Source organism: Tubulanus polymorphus, chromosome 1, assembly GCF_964204645.1.
Source record: "Tubulanus polymorphus chromosome 1, tnTubPoly1.2, whole genome shotgun sequence".
NCBI classification, from domain to species: domain Eukaryota; kingdom Metazoa; phylum Nemertea; class Palaeonemertea; order Tubulaniformes; family Tubulanidae; genus Tubulanus; species Tubulanus polymorphus.
Window position 1 is genome coordinate 27,374,098 of NC_134025.1, and position 13,797 is coordinate 27,387,894.

The 13,797-nt window shown below is 37.5% G+C and overlaps 1 protein-coding gene across 1 annotated transcript; it reads left to right on the forward strand.

Moving 5' to 3' along the window:
- Positions 1-768: 768 nt before the first annotated feature.
- On the forward strand, positions 769-13,442 carry LOC141913236 (tumor necrosis factor receptor superfamily member 16-like). Its single transcript, XM_074804708.1, has 5 exons — positions 769-959; positions 6,879-7,389; positions 11,772-12,014; positions 12,123-12,236; positions 12,329-13,442. Exons 1-5 carry the CDS (start codon positions 930-932, stop codon positions 12,538-12,540), a joined length of 1,110 nt encoding a protein of 369 aa, XP_074660809.1. The 5' UTR covers positions 769-929; the 3' UTR covers positions 12,541-13,442.
- The last annotated feature ends 355 nt before the right edge of the window (positions 13,443-13,797 follow it).

Below are 13,797 nucleotides of genomic sequence, written 5' to 3' on the forward strand. Positions count from 1 at the left end.
TGGTAATTTCATTTCTGCAGTCGGATCTAGCAGCGAGGGAATTTTCAATAATTCCTTACTGTATATAGGTGGATCTGTTTATACCTTATAGAAATGATCAAAACTAGTATATCGTATTAATGCGTTAAAATGTCTCGACGTTCGTTTCTTAGAATCGTCCCCGCCACACGACCACGAATGGTACGCATTTCACGTAATATTTTTGGAAATAATGTAGAATATCATTTCCCTTCAATCAATTTCTACTCGATTGAAACCAATAAATTGTTTCGATAAAATGATAACAAAAATTGAGTCGAGAAAAGAAAATGATGATTTATCCGATGTAATAAAATTCGTGCGCATATTGTTCCTAGCCGCGTTATGAATACTCGCCGAAAATTTACCACATTAAATATTGAGCATGTTAGCTGCGCGCACACAAATATACAGCGCTTGTTTTATGATAAAACCATTTTTAATGTTTCCCACCATATACCGGTCCAAACTGCCTGTTTTTACTATACGGCATCTGTGAGCGATAAAAATTTTTACGAGTCACTGTCATTCGCTTTGATCTCGCCGCGGAGAATCCATTTTACTCGGGTGCTCCTCCCCCTGGCTTCGAGGCCAGGCGGCAACCGAACAAAACCGATAAATTTCTCTACTGGCTTGTCAGTTGTAATGGCCCTTGCTGCTATTTCGACCGAGCTCCACTCGTAAATTATATCGGCGCGGTGTATATGGGGGTTGTAAACGTTGTGAACCGGATCATTTTGCCCAGTTGAGCTCAAATCGAAGCAAGGGCCGGTAGTTTTTGGTGTCTTCTATCAATACGCAGACGATGCTTCTTGAATAAAATAGACGATCATATTTTGTTCTGTATATATATTCGTAATTATTCAAGAACTGTCATTCGGATTAACGAGTTATCTCTTCTTGAAGAAAGGATGCATTTTCTACTGATAATCTCTGTTTTGGTAAGTTTTCGATAGCTTCACAATTCTTTATTTGTGTGATTTTACTGTAAATGGTTTACTTAGAGACGTGCGTAACGTAATATTTGCAGCATCAGTAGAGCTACATTGATGTGATGAATTGCCACGATAATTACAAACTAACGTATACATACACACAAATACTAACCAATTTAAGTCTATTGGTACATTTTCTCGCAATGTTTACCCACTTTGTTTATATGGAGTTTTTAGATGAGCCATATGCAAAACTTGCGTCTTGTTTCTTGTTTCACTCGCTAAATGGTCTGCTACTCTACAGTCGGCATACGCTGTATTGTAATATACGAAATTTTGATATATTAGTTTTTCATTCTGAACATTACGCTCGGATCCTAGATTCTTTATTGTTGTGTATACACTTCGTCACCGTACGAGTTCTTTTATACAGATTTGACAGAAGACATTTTTTTTCTCGATAATTTTTCAAGGTGCATGTATACGTATGTACATATGTGCATATTTTTTACACCGTGCACGTCTATGTGAAGATTTGATAAGCTAATTTTTAAGATATCGCAGTTGAACTGTTGATTTATTTTTAGGCTCTAATGAAATTGATGAGATTGATCGTACACTGTTTAGAATCGAATCGCGATTCAGATAAAATCTCATTAGTTGAATCCATTTCAATTTACATATTTTCTCCACTTATCGTGAATCAGTTTTCGAATATAGGTTTTCTCTGATGGGTTGGATTTGCAAACATTTGTTACCAGAACACGTTTTTGTTCCGATAACGGAACATCGGCTAATGACTATAGCCAGAGTGAATCACACACACTAATGACTTCGTATGAAACAGATAGTCGATTTATGACTTAGATTTCGGTCTTTGTGCTTGCCGCCAACACCGCCACGTTTAAACCTGGGCCATAAAATTGTAATGTATATACAAATACCAGCACGGTTTCGCCACAAAGGATGATACATTTTACGAAATGATATCTTGTTACCAACTGACGAATGTGTCCACCGTACTCTCTCCTCTATTTTCTGGGCATTAATTAGGGTCGGTTTGCCAAGAGATGGTCCTTCCATCATAGAATAGTTGTATACTATAGGTGTGAATAGAGATGATATGTTATTGATACACCCACGGGTTTGTTCCAACTATTCACAGGTAAAACACGGCAACATGTGCGTACTAATTAATATTTTAGCGCAGGTGTCACTGATACATTATTTGTGTAATTAACTTCATTTACATATACGCGTCGTTTTTTAACGTGTCAGGCATACGTACAGATACGTTCATTTAACTTGAGGTTAAATCGTGTGAGATTCGAATTCGTACTCAGAAAGTAACTGCACCTATCATGGCTAATTAAGGCTAATTGTTAGTTTCGTGGTTTCTTTGTACCTCGATCATGTCGCTGTAATTACTTTTGACTTAAAATTCACTCAAAAGCCTGCAATTCACTTGATCCCAGTAGCCCGAGGCGTAGGAGTTCGCGTTATACCAGACAGACTAATTTGTCATTTGAAACAAATTCGATCAGATGGGAATAATGGAAATTCCAGTCAAATACAGTCATTAAAAAGTCAAATTTTATCAACCAGGTCTGATATAGTCGTTCAAAACCACAAGACTTGCCTTCATTATCCATTTTCGGCATCATTATGATTGTAGTCAACTTCTGGAACACATTTTTTCGACGTGAAGCAGCACAGAGAAATGTTCGCAGTTTACCGAAAAAATACCCGCGGTCCTAAACCAGGGGATATGTTTTTAGAAATGAAAATGTATTGCGTTATCGTGGAAGAAAATAAACGGCATAGACACATAAATGTAAACAATGATATGCTGTCAAAACTGTTATCAGTGCCGTCCTCTGTGCTTGATGGAAAACCTATATATATACATTCGAAAACTGAAACGATTCTCTGTAATTTACCTTACTAACATATTATGAATATGTAGCTTCTAGACATTGTTTAGGGATATATTATTATTCGAAAAGTCGTGATTGATGAGGGAACGAAATCGGACACCTGAAATCCCTGTTATATATGCGACTGCACATAACAGGCGCCGCCCGTCTCAATACCGAAACAGTTCGCTAAAATGCTATTAGTTTTATTGTCCATATGGCCAGAGAAAAAAAAGAAAATGTTGTCGAAGAATAACTCTGATATGTTGAAATATATACCTGGATATATGTGCGGATTGTCGAAATGAACAAAAACATTTATTTGCTTTACTATTCAGAACCCGAGCGAAGTGATAAACGATGACTAAATATACTGCATGAACTGAAGGCGGTAGAAATTGACAATTCATTAATTATTTTGCAAGAACTCAAACAGTCGTATCTGCTTAACTGACAAGTCTTAACTAATAGTGCATTATGACGAGTTGTGAGCTAAATCATCGCGGTATCGCGAATGTAACTGACTGGCTGAATCCGAATTTTTTTAGGTCACCTTTTAAAGAAATCAACAGATACATATCATCATGAACTCTTGATGATGTTTGCAAATAACCAGTCCATCGGAGAGGTGGCCCGGGCATTTATATGTCTATCTGTAATTCTGAACCAGATACTAAAATCACAATAAACTTGTATAAACCGTTTATGAAACGTCTTTATCGTTTATGACGGTCATAAAAGTGACCATATACTAGGTCCAATATGACTAATTACAGTCCGAATAATATCGAAGGAATGTTGAATATATGAGTTGAGTAATACAATCTAACGTTCTATCTTAAATCTTGATGTATAGCTCAAATTCAATTAATTTGAAAAATAGTTTCATTTCCAACTGTTCCCCGGGGAGCTTTTTATTTCCTCTGTATTCAACAACAGATGGTATTTTCATTTTTCGTATCAGCAACATGCCAGTATTTTGAAGTACGGATCTCCGATGAAATGTCATGAAAAATTAAGCATTAAGGGCAATATACCCATAAAACTATACATTAAGTTGATGATGATGGCCAGAATGACCATTGCGCAGAAAATCTGATAAATAGAATGTATATTTCGCGTGATTTATTTGTCCTCGAAGAAATGTTATGGGATATGTGAACCTGTGAACTTTGATGGGCACAGACTACACACAATTATTATCCATAACTAACGACAAAGCAGCATTTCGAATTATTGAAACGGGGTAAATTTCATCCCGTCCAAAAATGGGGGATTTTCAGCGTTGTCTCATTTATTCATTATTTGGGTTGAGTTTCAAATTATCATTGCCGCGTAACCCTCTTTGATTCAGTTGATAAATGACGAAATGTCAGAAAAATCTGGTCAACATCTCATTTCATGCATTATAGACACCTGCTTCCATACTGGTACAATACTATACCCTAAAAACAGCGGGGACGTTTGTACTCATCAGTGGAATCAAAATTCATTCATCGGAAAAATCAAATTTTCTTACATAGTTCGTCACGGACGTATCACATTGCAACCGCTTCAAAACACTTAGGTAATCTAATAAAGGGATTTACAAATTTGAAAAACATATTTCTGGGTACTGTCTCGAATCAGAACCTGGGCAGATTTTAGGTCAGTAGGCAATTGACAGACTGCTAAGAGTATGAGAAAAATAAAAATGTTTGATTTCGACCGCCATCGTTTGAAAATTTCATCGGTGTGCTTGCTTTTTAAGGCCATCAGCTATACAGCTTAATAACTAAAGGTTAATGTTGTATTCTCGAGTAGAAATTTGACGTGAATAAATGGTTATGTTTTCCTTGTTCTATAAAGTGACAGGTCCCGTAAATAAGCAGGCTCTCCGTGTATAAAACTCTTGTATTTTTAACATCAGATTGATCTGTTCTGTTAAGTTTGTCTTTGTTGCCTTTTTAGAGCAAAATACAATCCCGACAATCGGCGTATATTACAGCGTGCATTCCTTACCGGGGTGTACGGAAACCCCGAGTTAACCAATTTGCAAATGAATGATTCGCTTGTATTCTTCGCAAATATACACATTTTATCGTGATGCAAAAGTGATTTGTAATTTTGGAAATGGGTTTTGGTCAGATTACTTTGTACAATGGATTTTAGCGGAAAAATCGACAAAATATTGCGCATAAAATAATAGTGCCGGGAAACAAAGATGTTCCATTCTGGGGCTATACATAGACGAAGATAGCGCTATTACCCTTGAAATGGTTATGCTAATTTCGGAAATTAATATGCCGCCAGAAAATAGGGTCGAGTAAAAAAGTTTCTTTGATCTTGCGCGAGCTGACGTTTTTATATTCATGATATTCATGGTTAATGTGCACATAAAAGGCAATTATTAGTAAATTAAAATGTAAGTCGATCCTGTATGGACTATTTGTCACAGGCGATGGAACCTGTTTGGTTTGAAAGTTGCATGTATAAATTCGACTCATGATATGATCACAATATCTAAACTGATCGAAACTTATATTTTGCTGAATGGTTCTGACATCTGAAATTAATCATTTTGTCTATACTTTCCTCTAATATAGCACGCCAACAATAAAAAGACTTCAGTTTAGCCGAATTATTATAGTTAATGGATTTTTAAATACGAAATTAGTTTTGTTCAACCTCACTCAGTTTTCCGACACTGTCAGAGTAATCTGTGACTCACATAACCAACCCTTTACCAAAAAAACACATTAATTTGTCTATACCGATTCCCATTTTGTTGGAAAATCATTTATATTTGCCAGATACAGAGCCACGAGGAAACGGCCTGCAATCTCGGGAGCTGGCAAAAATACATTTATATCTTGTCATAATTAAGCCTCTGGCACTGGTGTGGTTGATTGCAGAGTCAGTCAACGCGATTCCAGAGCTCGATTTAATTATCAACCAGTACATTTAAACATGATATCGCCAATGATTTAAGGTTTTGCTCTGTCAGAAAAATTTATCTCCATTCAATTAGCAAACAATTGAAAAAGGGGTGAAGCCGTCGGTGACGTGGAATGCGCAGTATCATTTTTTTTCTTGACAGTTTCGGCCTCATCAAAAAGTTTTCAAAGCTCCCTAAGACGTGGAAGGAATTTATAGATTGCCTTGTCCCGTGACAATTTTAAAAACATAATTCAAATATTTACCGAACGGCTTGTTTTTAAATCCAACGCTGAGCCGAGGTTTTACATCATTCAAACAGCTGTCAGAGAATAGCAGAGACAAAGCCCCATAAATTACCTGATGCCTGAGCAAAAATTCGCAGACTAATTATTTGTTCCAGATATTATCTGTTGTTTCCGCGCGAGCATCAATTGTTTGGTTTTTGTCAAAACCAATCGTTCGTAGAACAGACTGGGGTGTTTTGAAGAGTCTTTTTTGTGTTTATGTGACGGTGTCTGGCGTTGTAGAAATATATGGGACCATCAAATTGACGGGGTGAAAATCTTTCTATAAGTTATGAGCGTTAAATGGGCTTTTTGACCGGACTTAGAAGAGTTCAACAATTGTCGTTGAACATTCAGTCAATGCCTCCATAAAACAATAAAATAAAATTCCGAAGCCCAAAAACTTTATTGCTTTACTTATCGTTAATAACGTGGTTGTAAAAATGTCTCCGAATTGCTGGGAATTCTTACAAAAGTTGTGGGCATCCCATGGAAAAATTAAATATGATCGAAACTTATGGTCAATGTACATGAGATTTCTTTGTCTAATGGAATCTATATCATTTGAAAAGCCATAGAGTCGACGAGTAAAATAATTCTGCTTCATTAAAAAGACAATTGTGCAAAAGTTATGTGTGACCTGGGCGACTCAAGAGTTATGACATTGAAAATGAACCAATGTAAACTGAGAGTTAACTCTAGCTCACAACTGTAGAACTCGACCTCGTATGCAAAAGAAGATACAATTTTTCAACAAGTGAAATTTTGTGAAGTAAAATCATTTGAAATTGTTTGTCTTATTCCAGGTGCCGGCGTACGGAATGATCTGCGAGGATACAGAATATCCACTGGATAACAAAGTCTGCTGTAAGACATGTCAACCTGGATACGGAGTGGTAGCTGAATGCACATACGCAGACGGCGCAAGTGAATGCGATTTGTGTGTTCCTGGTCGTACATTCTCTGACCGAATCAGTCACACTAAATGTAAACCTTGTACTGTTTGCGGGGCTAATTCTCACGCTAGACACGCGTGTAATGCAACACATGACGCTGTCTGCGAATGCAACACCGATTTCTTTTACGACAAAGATCAAAATCGCTGTCGATTATGCGAGATGTGCAAAGAAGGACAAGGAGCGTCTCGACCGTGTAAAAGTTCCCACAACACTAAATGTGCTGAGTGTCCGAACGGCACATTCTCAGACGTAATGAGCGGAACGCTCGGTTGCGTACCGTGTAGCAAATGTAGATCCCATGAAGTTATGCTGAAAGCTTGTACCCCATCACAGGACACCATTTGTATGGGAAAATTAGGTAAAAACACACTTTCATATTTCATTTATTCGCTATCGCTTTCATGTTGAATGTAAGAGTAATGTAATATAGTTATTATACGTATTATCCTCTGGATAAACGGTAGTTCCTGTCGGATTCTTATCAATGTACAGCTAATATGAAGTGGCACTTCATCCGTCAGATTTCTGGTGACTTTTCATCGGGAATCTTATCATCGAGTTTTTGTGGGGGGCCACTTACTGGGCTCTCGTACCAGTAAGAGGCTTCCCTTTGTAAAAATGCCGTGCCCCCGGGACCAACTTCAGCGAAACCCTTTGAAATTGTTTCATTTTGATGAACGAATGATTATAAAAACCGGTTGCATTCTGTTGCTATATATTATGAGTCATGAATTATTATTAAAGATAATTTGCAGAATATTCCAACGGATAAACTCGAATTGTATCAGTATATCCAAATATACCATTCACCTGTCTGATTGTCGAAAACACGGCGGCCATTTCCGACAAACCGTCTGACGGAAAAATTGAAAACTCCCGGTTTTATGGTTTCTATGCGGGTTCCGGTCTCTTTGATGCTGGTGAAATTTATGCCCCGATAAATCTGTGGTACAATAATATTGATGTGGTTTCCCCAATCGACTGGCTGAGAACTTGTATCCAGATGAAATCGGTACCTGAGATTTATGGCCGTATGAGCATCTCGTAGAAATCTGCTGCTCTTTAGATGTATGCCGCTATCAAACCCGCTACTGCAAAAACAGCCGACTTTATCTCAGTCTAGTCAAGTACAAACTTTGTCCGTTCTCATATAATAAACGACTTATGCCGCATAAGAATGCAATCAAATTTCTATTATAAATGAGGAGTAGACGTTTGTTTATGTCAGTCATTATTCACTCGCTAAACTCGCGATAATTCGATGATATTCGCGATGAAGCTGAATTTTCAGTCTTCGAATAAAAATTCTAACCACATCTGGACCACTGATAGTCTATGTATTGAATGATGAGCGATGACTGACGCACAGAAATACTCGCGGTGACTGATGGGCACTGTAGGCCCCACCAGGTCATTTTCAATGCGACTCATCGCTATCACCTATATCGACAAGTAGACTGTCGATGTTGAAGACAGTCACTTACTTACCTTGGCTGACTCATGTATTACGGATGTGCTCAAAATTCTAAACATCATCCATAAAAGCCGAGTGTATGACAATAAACTGAGTAAGTCGTGATTCTTTACGACTTCGATTGGAACCTTCTCGTGCATCGCGCTTATGATGGCTTCTGAATGTTCGTAGAACTGATCATCGACGGCGGGACCGTTTCGACTGGAATCTGTATTCTAGTTTGATTTTGCGCTGTCGACGTAGAAAATATTTACTCAAACGACGTACTCTAGATCCGAACACCTCGGAATAGAATACCCCAACTTGGAATTAATGAATCTGTCCTCTTCTTAAATACCTCGTCCTTCACTTGATAGAAAACCACTGTCAATTGATCAGCTTTACGGCTGAACAGGGAATTAAGATTGATATTTTCACAGGCTCGTTACTGAACTGCTATTCTCTTGTTGTCAGGTTCTGGGTGTAAAGTAATGATAATGAGAATTCAGTGAATTTCTGCCGCAATTCTTAAACGTATCGGGTGATTTGTTACGTCGCCGCTGAGATTCAAAAGCTCGTATTCTGAATTGTCGACAATCTTGCGCTAAAACCCGTCATTAGAGACACGATCACGCTAACACGATTTCTATAGATCTACGATGGAAATATTTGAAAATGATTTTTTGCTGCAAGTTCGCATCTTGTAGAATGATTATCGAAACAACGGACCAATTCGTCGCTCCCGCCGAAAATACCTGACTTTATGAATCAGTTTTTTTAAACTTCCGTGATTTTTGCTCCGCAGTATTTTACGTGTAGTATATTTATACACAAACAAATGGATGATTTTTGTTTGACTGACATTGCTAATGACTCAAGTGAAAACAGTTTAGTCTTCATTTATTAGGCGCATCTACAAATAGAATGTGTACTTTTTAAAGACGCGTGACTATAAAAAGATTTACCATTTACATTTTTGCGCCTCTAAAGAACCTCTTCCGCAAAGTTGACTTTCGCTAAGATTATGCAAATCCACATCTGATCCGCGTAAAACCAAACTCACAATTCCGTGACCAATAATGTCATTACGTAACATCCCAGATGTCGAAAAACGTTTGAATATCAACCGCCTTACGTAAAAACTGAAGGCTTTGGGCTGAAATCGGGACGCGCAATTATTCACGGATCGTGATGGACATTCAACGTTGCCTCATTACTGCGTTACCGAGGCATTTCTGGAAAAAATCAACTCTCGCATGTAAAATTTATGCATTTGTGACTTGCTTAATCTAAAACTCTGTAGCGTCATTAATTTTATGAGCGGGATATTGCCTTTGTATGGCATGATCAAAGAATGCCGCCCGATACGGCTTCGCGAGTCTCGTCTGACTCAGGCTACAAATTATAGGTTTTCTATTGGCCAGAGAGTCCTGTATCTATTAAAACAGCTACCGATAACCAACGATAATGTTCATTAATGAAACTCGTTCAGTCACGCAATAAAACAACGTCACATTTGCAGCACCCCGAATTTATTACGTCATCTCGCTGTCAAATTCAAAGTCTCTATTTACAATTGATAATTTTTCTCGGCAGCCCGCATATAAATGATTATATAATGAATGACGAAAAACGCTTCAAGAAAATCTCAAATCTTAATGGTCATTACTGTGCGAGAGATACATTTCCATATAACCCGATTAAAGATTATAGAAGTCATTACGGTTACTTCAAAAGATTTTCCAAAAAATCTTAATTTCTTTTAGATTTGGAATTAAAGATTAGAACTTGTCAATGTCCGAAGCCCTTAGTTTTACTTGCGCAGTCATAGTATATTCGATTTCTGAAATTTCCTCAGGTGAAATGTAGTTTTCTCTGAGATGCTTCGGTATGTTGGATATTAAGGGTTGGATGAAGGACAGCATTGTATATATCGCTTGTAGAGCTTATGCGATGCATGAACTGTCAGAAATTGACTTATGATGGACAGCATGTTGCTGGTAAACAGTGACTAAGCAGTGAAACTACCAGGTAGAAAATAAACTACTTATGTTCCGGACTTTGACATCTTTATCATTTACGTGAGCATCAGAGGTATTGAGTATTAGACACTTGAGTTCGTTCGTAATATGAAAATGTGGTTGTCCATTTTCCACTTAAAACCACTCCTCATCCAGATATGCAGTTCGGATGAAATCCCCTTCGGTCTCTAAAAGAACTTCGTGTGTATTCCACGTCAGACCAGTTTTCTTAATAATTCATAAGACAGGTGACTAACTCGACCTCGCGCGTGTCTCCGCCGAGTATGAGAACTGCCCACACGACGCCTCTCGGAAGAGCCGCATCACCTACCTGTCCTATAAAATGACCTTTTGATTCTTCGATTCGAATAACCTAGAGAGAACTTCGCACACCGAGAAAGGTTAAATATGATACATTGGACCGATTGGTCATTTCCAAAACTAAGGTTTCATAGGCGATGCGGGCCTCTCATCTACACCTAGTACATCAAAAGGCACCCTGGTAGAAAAATAGGTGTTTGTATGTAAATCCCTGAAAGATGGAAGTACACCGACACTTTATAAATATGAAAGCAGCTGGGAATTTCAAGCAGCTGAAGTTGATGATGCATCCATCTTCCCTGGTCATCTTCGCTATTCATTATATGTGGCTAGTTGCAGCACTAATTACCGACTGGTGCCTGCTTACCGCGGGTAAAATGTCAAGAATTACTAATGAATTTAACATTTCTAATCAATGCTTGAATGATTGGCGCTATACCATCAAACATTTTCATGATAGAGAGGCTTGTTTTCCTCGTAATTTTTCATCCATTATAGTCTGATACTTACAATGTTTTTATCAGAACAGCTGCTCGATTTGTTCAAAGGTGAAGAAAATATAAACATTCCGTGACTGTTTTGACCGCCTGTTGACCGGACTCAAAGACTATGGCCACTACTCGAGGCCGATGACCTCGTAGCCTGTGTACACACTTATGCTTATTACTGAGACGACTGCGGAAAAATAATTCATCACTCGCATGGAATAAGAGAACATTGCCTTCTCTGATTAAAACATGGCACGTTAGTCTCAATTTATCACAGGGCTTTATTTGTGTAGCCTTCATACGTTAGATATGCGCAGGGAATACCATCGTAAAATCTTTCCCTCGCTATATCCCTTTTTCATGATCATTGTCCTTGGGTAGACCATTAAATATCGTTACTGAAGGCTCTCATTCAAGAGATGAATATTGTAAGAAATTTATTGATGTCTAATTTCAGATGTTCCGGCTCCGAAAACGACAAACGGAGTATTCGCGGAGGATACGCAGAGAAGTAATAAAGGGGCAGAGTTGATTCCGTTGTATTGTGTCATCATGGGATTGATCGTCGTGGCCCTTTTAGCCTATGCCATTTATAAACACTGGCAGCTGAGAGGTAAAAAGAGAAGAGCTCAATACGAAAAGGAACAACAGCATAACAAGAGTACCGACAGTGGCGTTTACATAGATATGGACAGTAAAAGTGAGTAGAATTCTAGGTGTTACCTGGGACTCAGTTGTCAGCTGAGGATTAGATTCTGAACATCGAAGTCAGATTTTTAACCAGGATTCTTTTCTTGTTCATTTTAAGATCTTAATTCGACTAAAGTAAGAGATCTGTCTCAAATAAAGAAAAAGGAGTTAGAAGTTTATCTTACTAAAGATCATGATGGTCAAAATTGGACTCACTTAGCATCTGAACTAGGTACGTAGTAAAATGAATCATGAAATGTTTCATTGGTCGTTAAAATGATTGAAAGGGTTTGATTATATGTATAGCTTTGTATTCTATTACAGGTTATAACTCGCAAATTGAAGCATTTAAAAAACGTGGTTACGAAGAAAATCACATGCCAGTGCGATATTTGTTGCTGGAGTGGGGTGAAAATGACGATGCAACAGTTGGCATTCTAGTGAAAGCATTACGGACTATAGGACGACAAGATGTTGTTAAAATCATTCATGGTGAAAAAGACAAATCTGACAGAGTAGATGTGCATACAGTGTAGTTTTATTTTTTGCTAATCAAATCTGCGAACTCGAATTTTGTTGTAAAAATTTTTAATTTATGGAATGAAATGTAAATATGTTGTTTATACTGCCATGAAATAGTAACGCAATGTAAATAAGAAGCAGTCCATAGCGATCAAAATGTACGTCGTAGTTCCTCGTATCAGGGAGGTTTTTCATGCTGAAGGTGTATTTTTCGAGCCACCACGAAGTGGCTTGAATAATTCTGTATAAGCCAACGATCATATTCAGATATATAAACTAATAAAAGGGCCTGCAGCGTAAAAAAAAAAACACCGTGGATACTAATGAAAATGTATCCGCACAAGGTATGAAGTATCAAGTGGTTATTCCACAGGGTAATAAACTGGTCACTCAAATGGATATCAAATATCCTTTGATTATCGATATATTATTGTACTTGTATAAAGCTGAGTCATCCATAGGATGCTAATGATATTGGATTGTGCTGTATATAAAGAACACATAGTGTACATTAGGGGACCTTTCATATCTTCGTCAAATGCTCTTGTATGCTGTCCCATTTTAGGTGTCAGTGAAACTCATCATCACATTTCAACCAAATTCACATCGATTGCGGTATTTCTGATGTTGCATTTCAGACACATGTATGTTTAAGGTTGCTTTATAAGTCTTCCAGTTTCTCTAGGAAAACAAATGATCTTGCCTGTTATCAAGGCACAATATAAAATGTATATATAAACATTGGTTATCTAATGTTGTATGATGGATATTATGACTGTTGAGTGATGAATTGAAAGGACACCAGTAAGTAGTATCAGATCTGTCAAACTGCTTGGAATGTCACCATTGCCAAACTACTAAATATGTTTTAACTTGGCAATGTTATAGTATGTACATATTGTATTATTTTGTACAGTTTGCCATCATCAGTTGGTGCAAATATTCATTGGTTCTTAATAAAAATCATGCCTCTAAAGATTCTAGTGCCATTTTTAGATTGAATTGCGACAGTTGTTTGTATTCAACATCGATTATTGCTCGCGAAAATATATCATGGAAGAAAAGAAGTGGAAGATCATTCAATGTTTTATCGTTTTGGGCACCAAAGAATACATAATGTGAAAATATGTATTTCGACGGTACGCGTTACTATTTTAGTTCACAGAAATTCCGCTATCGTCATCTCTAGTGGCAGCACTATACGGTTGAAATCTAACAGCGCCTCGCTATATTCAATTATATCGTTTGTTCATGGTTTATCAGATATCAAC

Excerpts from the sequence above, each read along its gene's own strand:
- LOC141913236 (XM_074804708.1), top strand. The coding sequence starts at position 930 with ATGCATTTTCTACTGATAATCTCTGTTTTG. Across the intron at positions 12,015-12,122 it reads CATAGATATGGACAGTAAAA|ATCTTAATTCGACTAAAGTA; the intron begins GTGAGTAGAATT and ends GTTCATTTTAAG. Across the intron at positions 12,237-12,328 it reads TCACTTAGCATCTGAACTAG|GTTATAACTCGCAAATTGAA; the intron begins GTACGTAGTAAA and ends ATTCTATTACAG.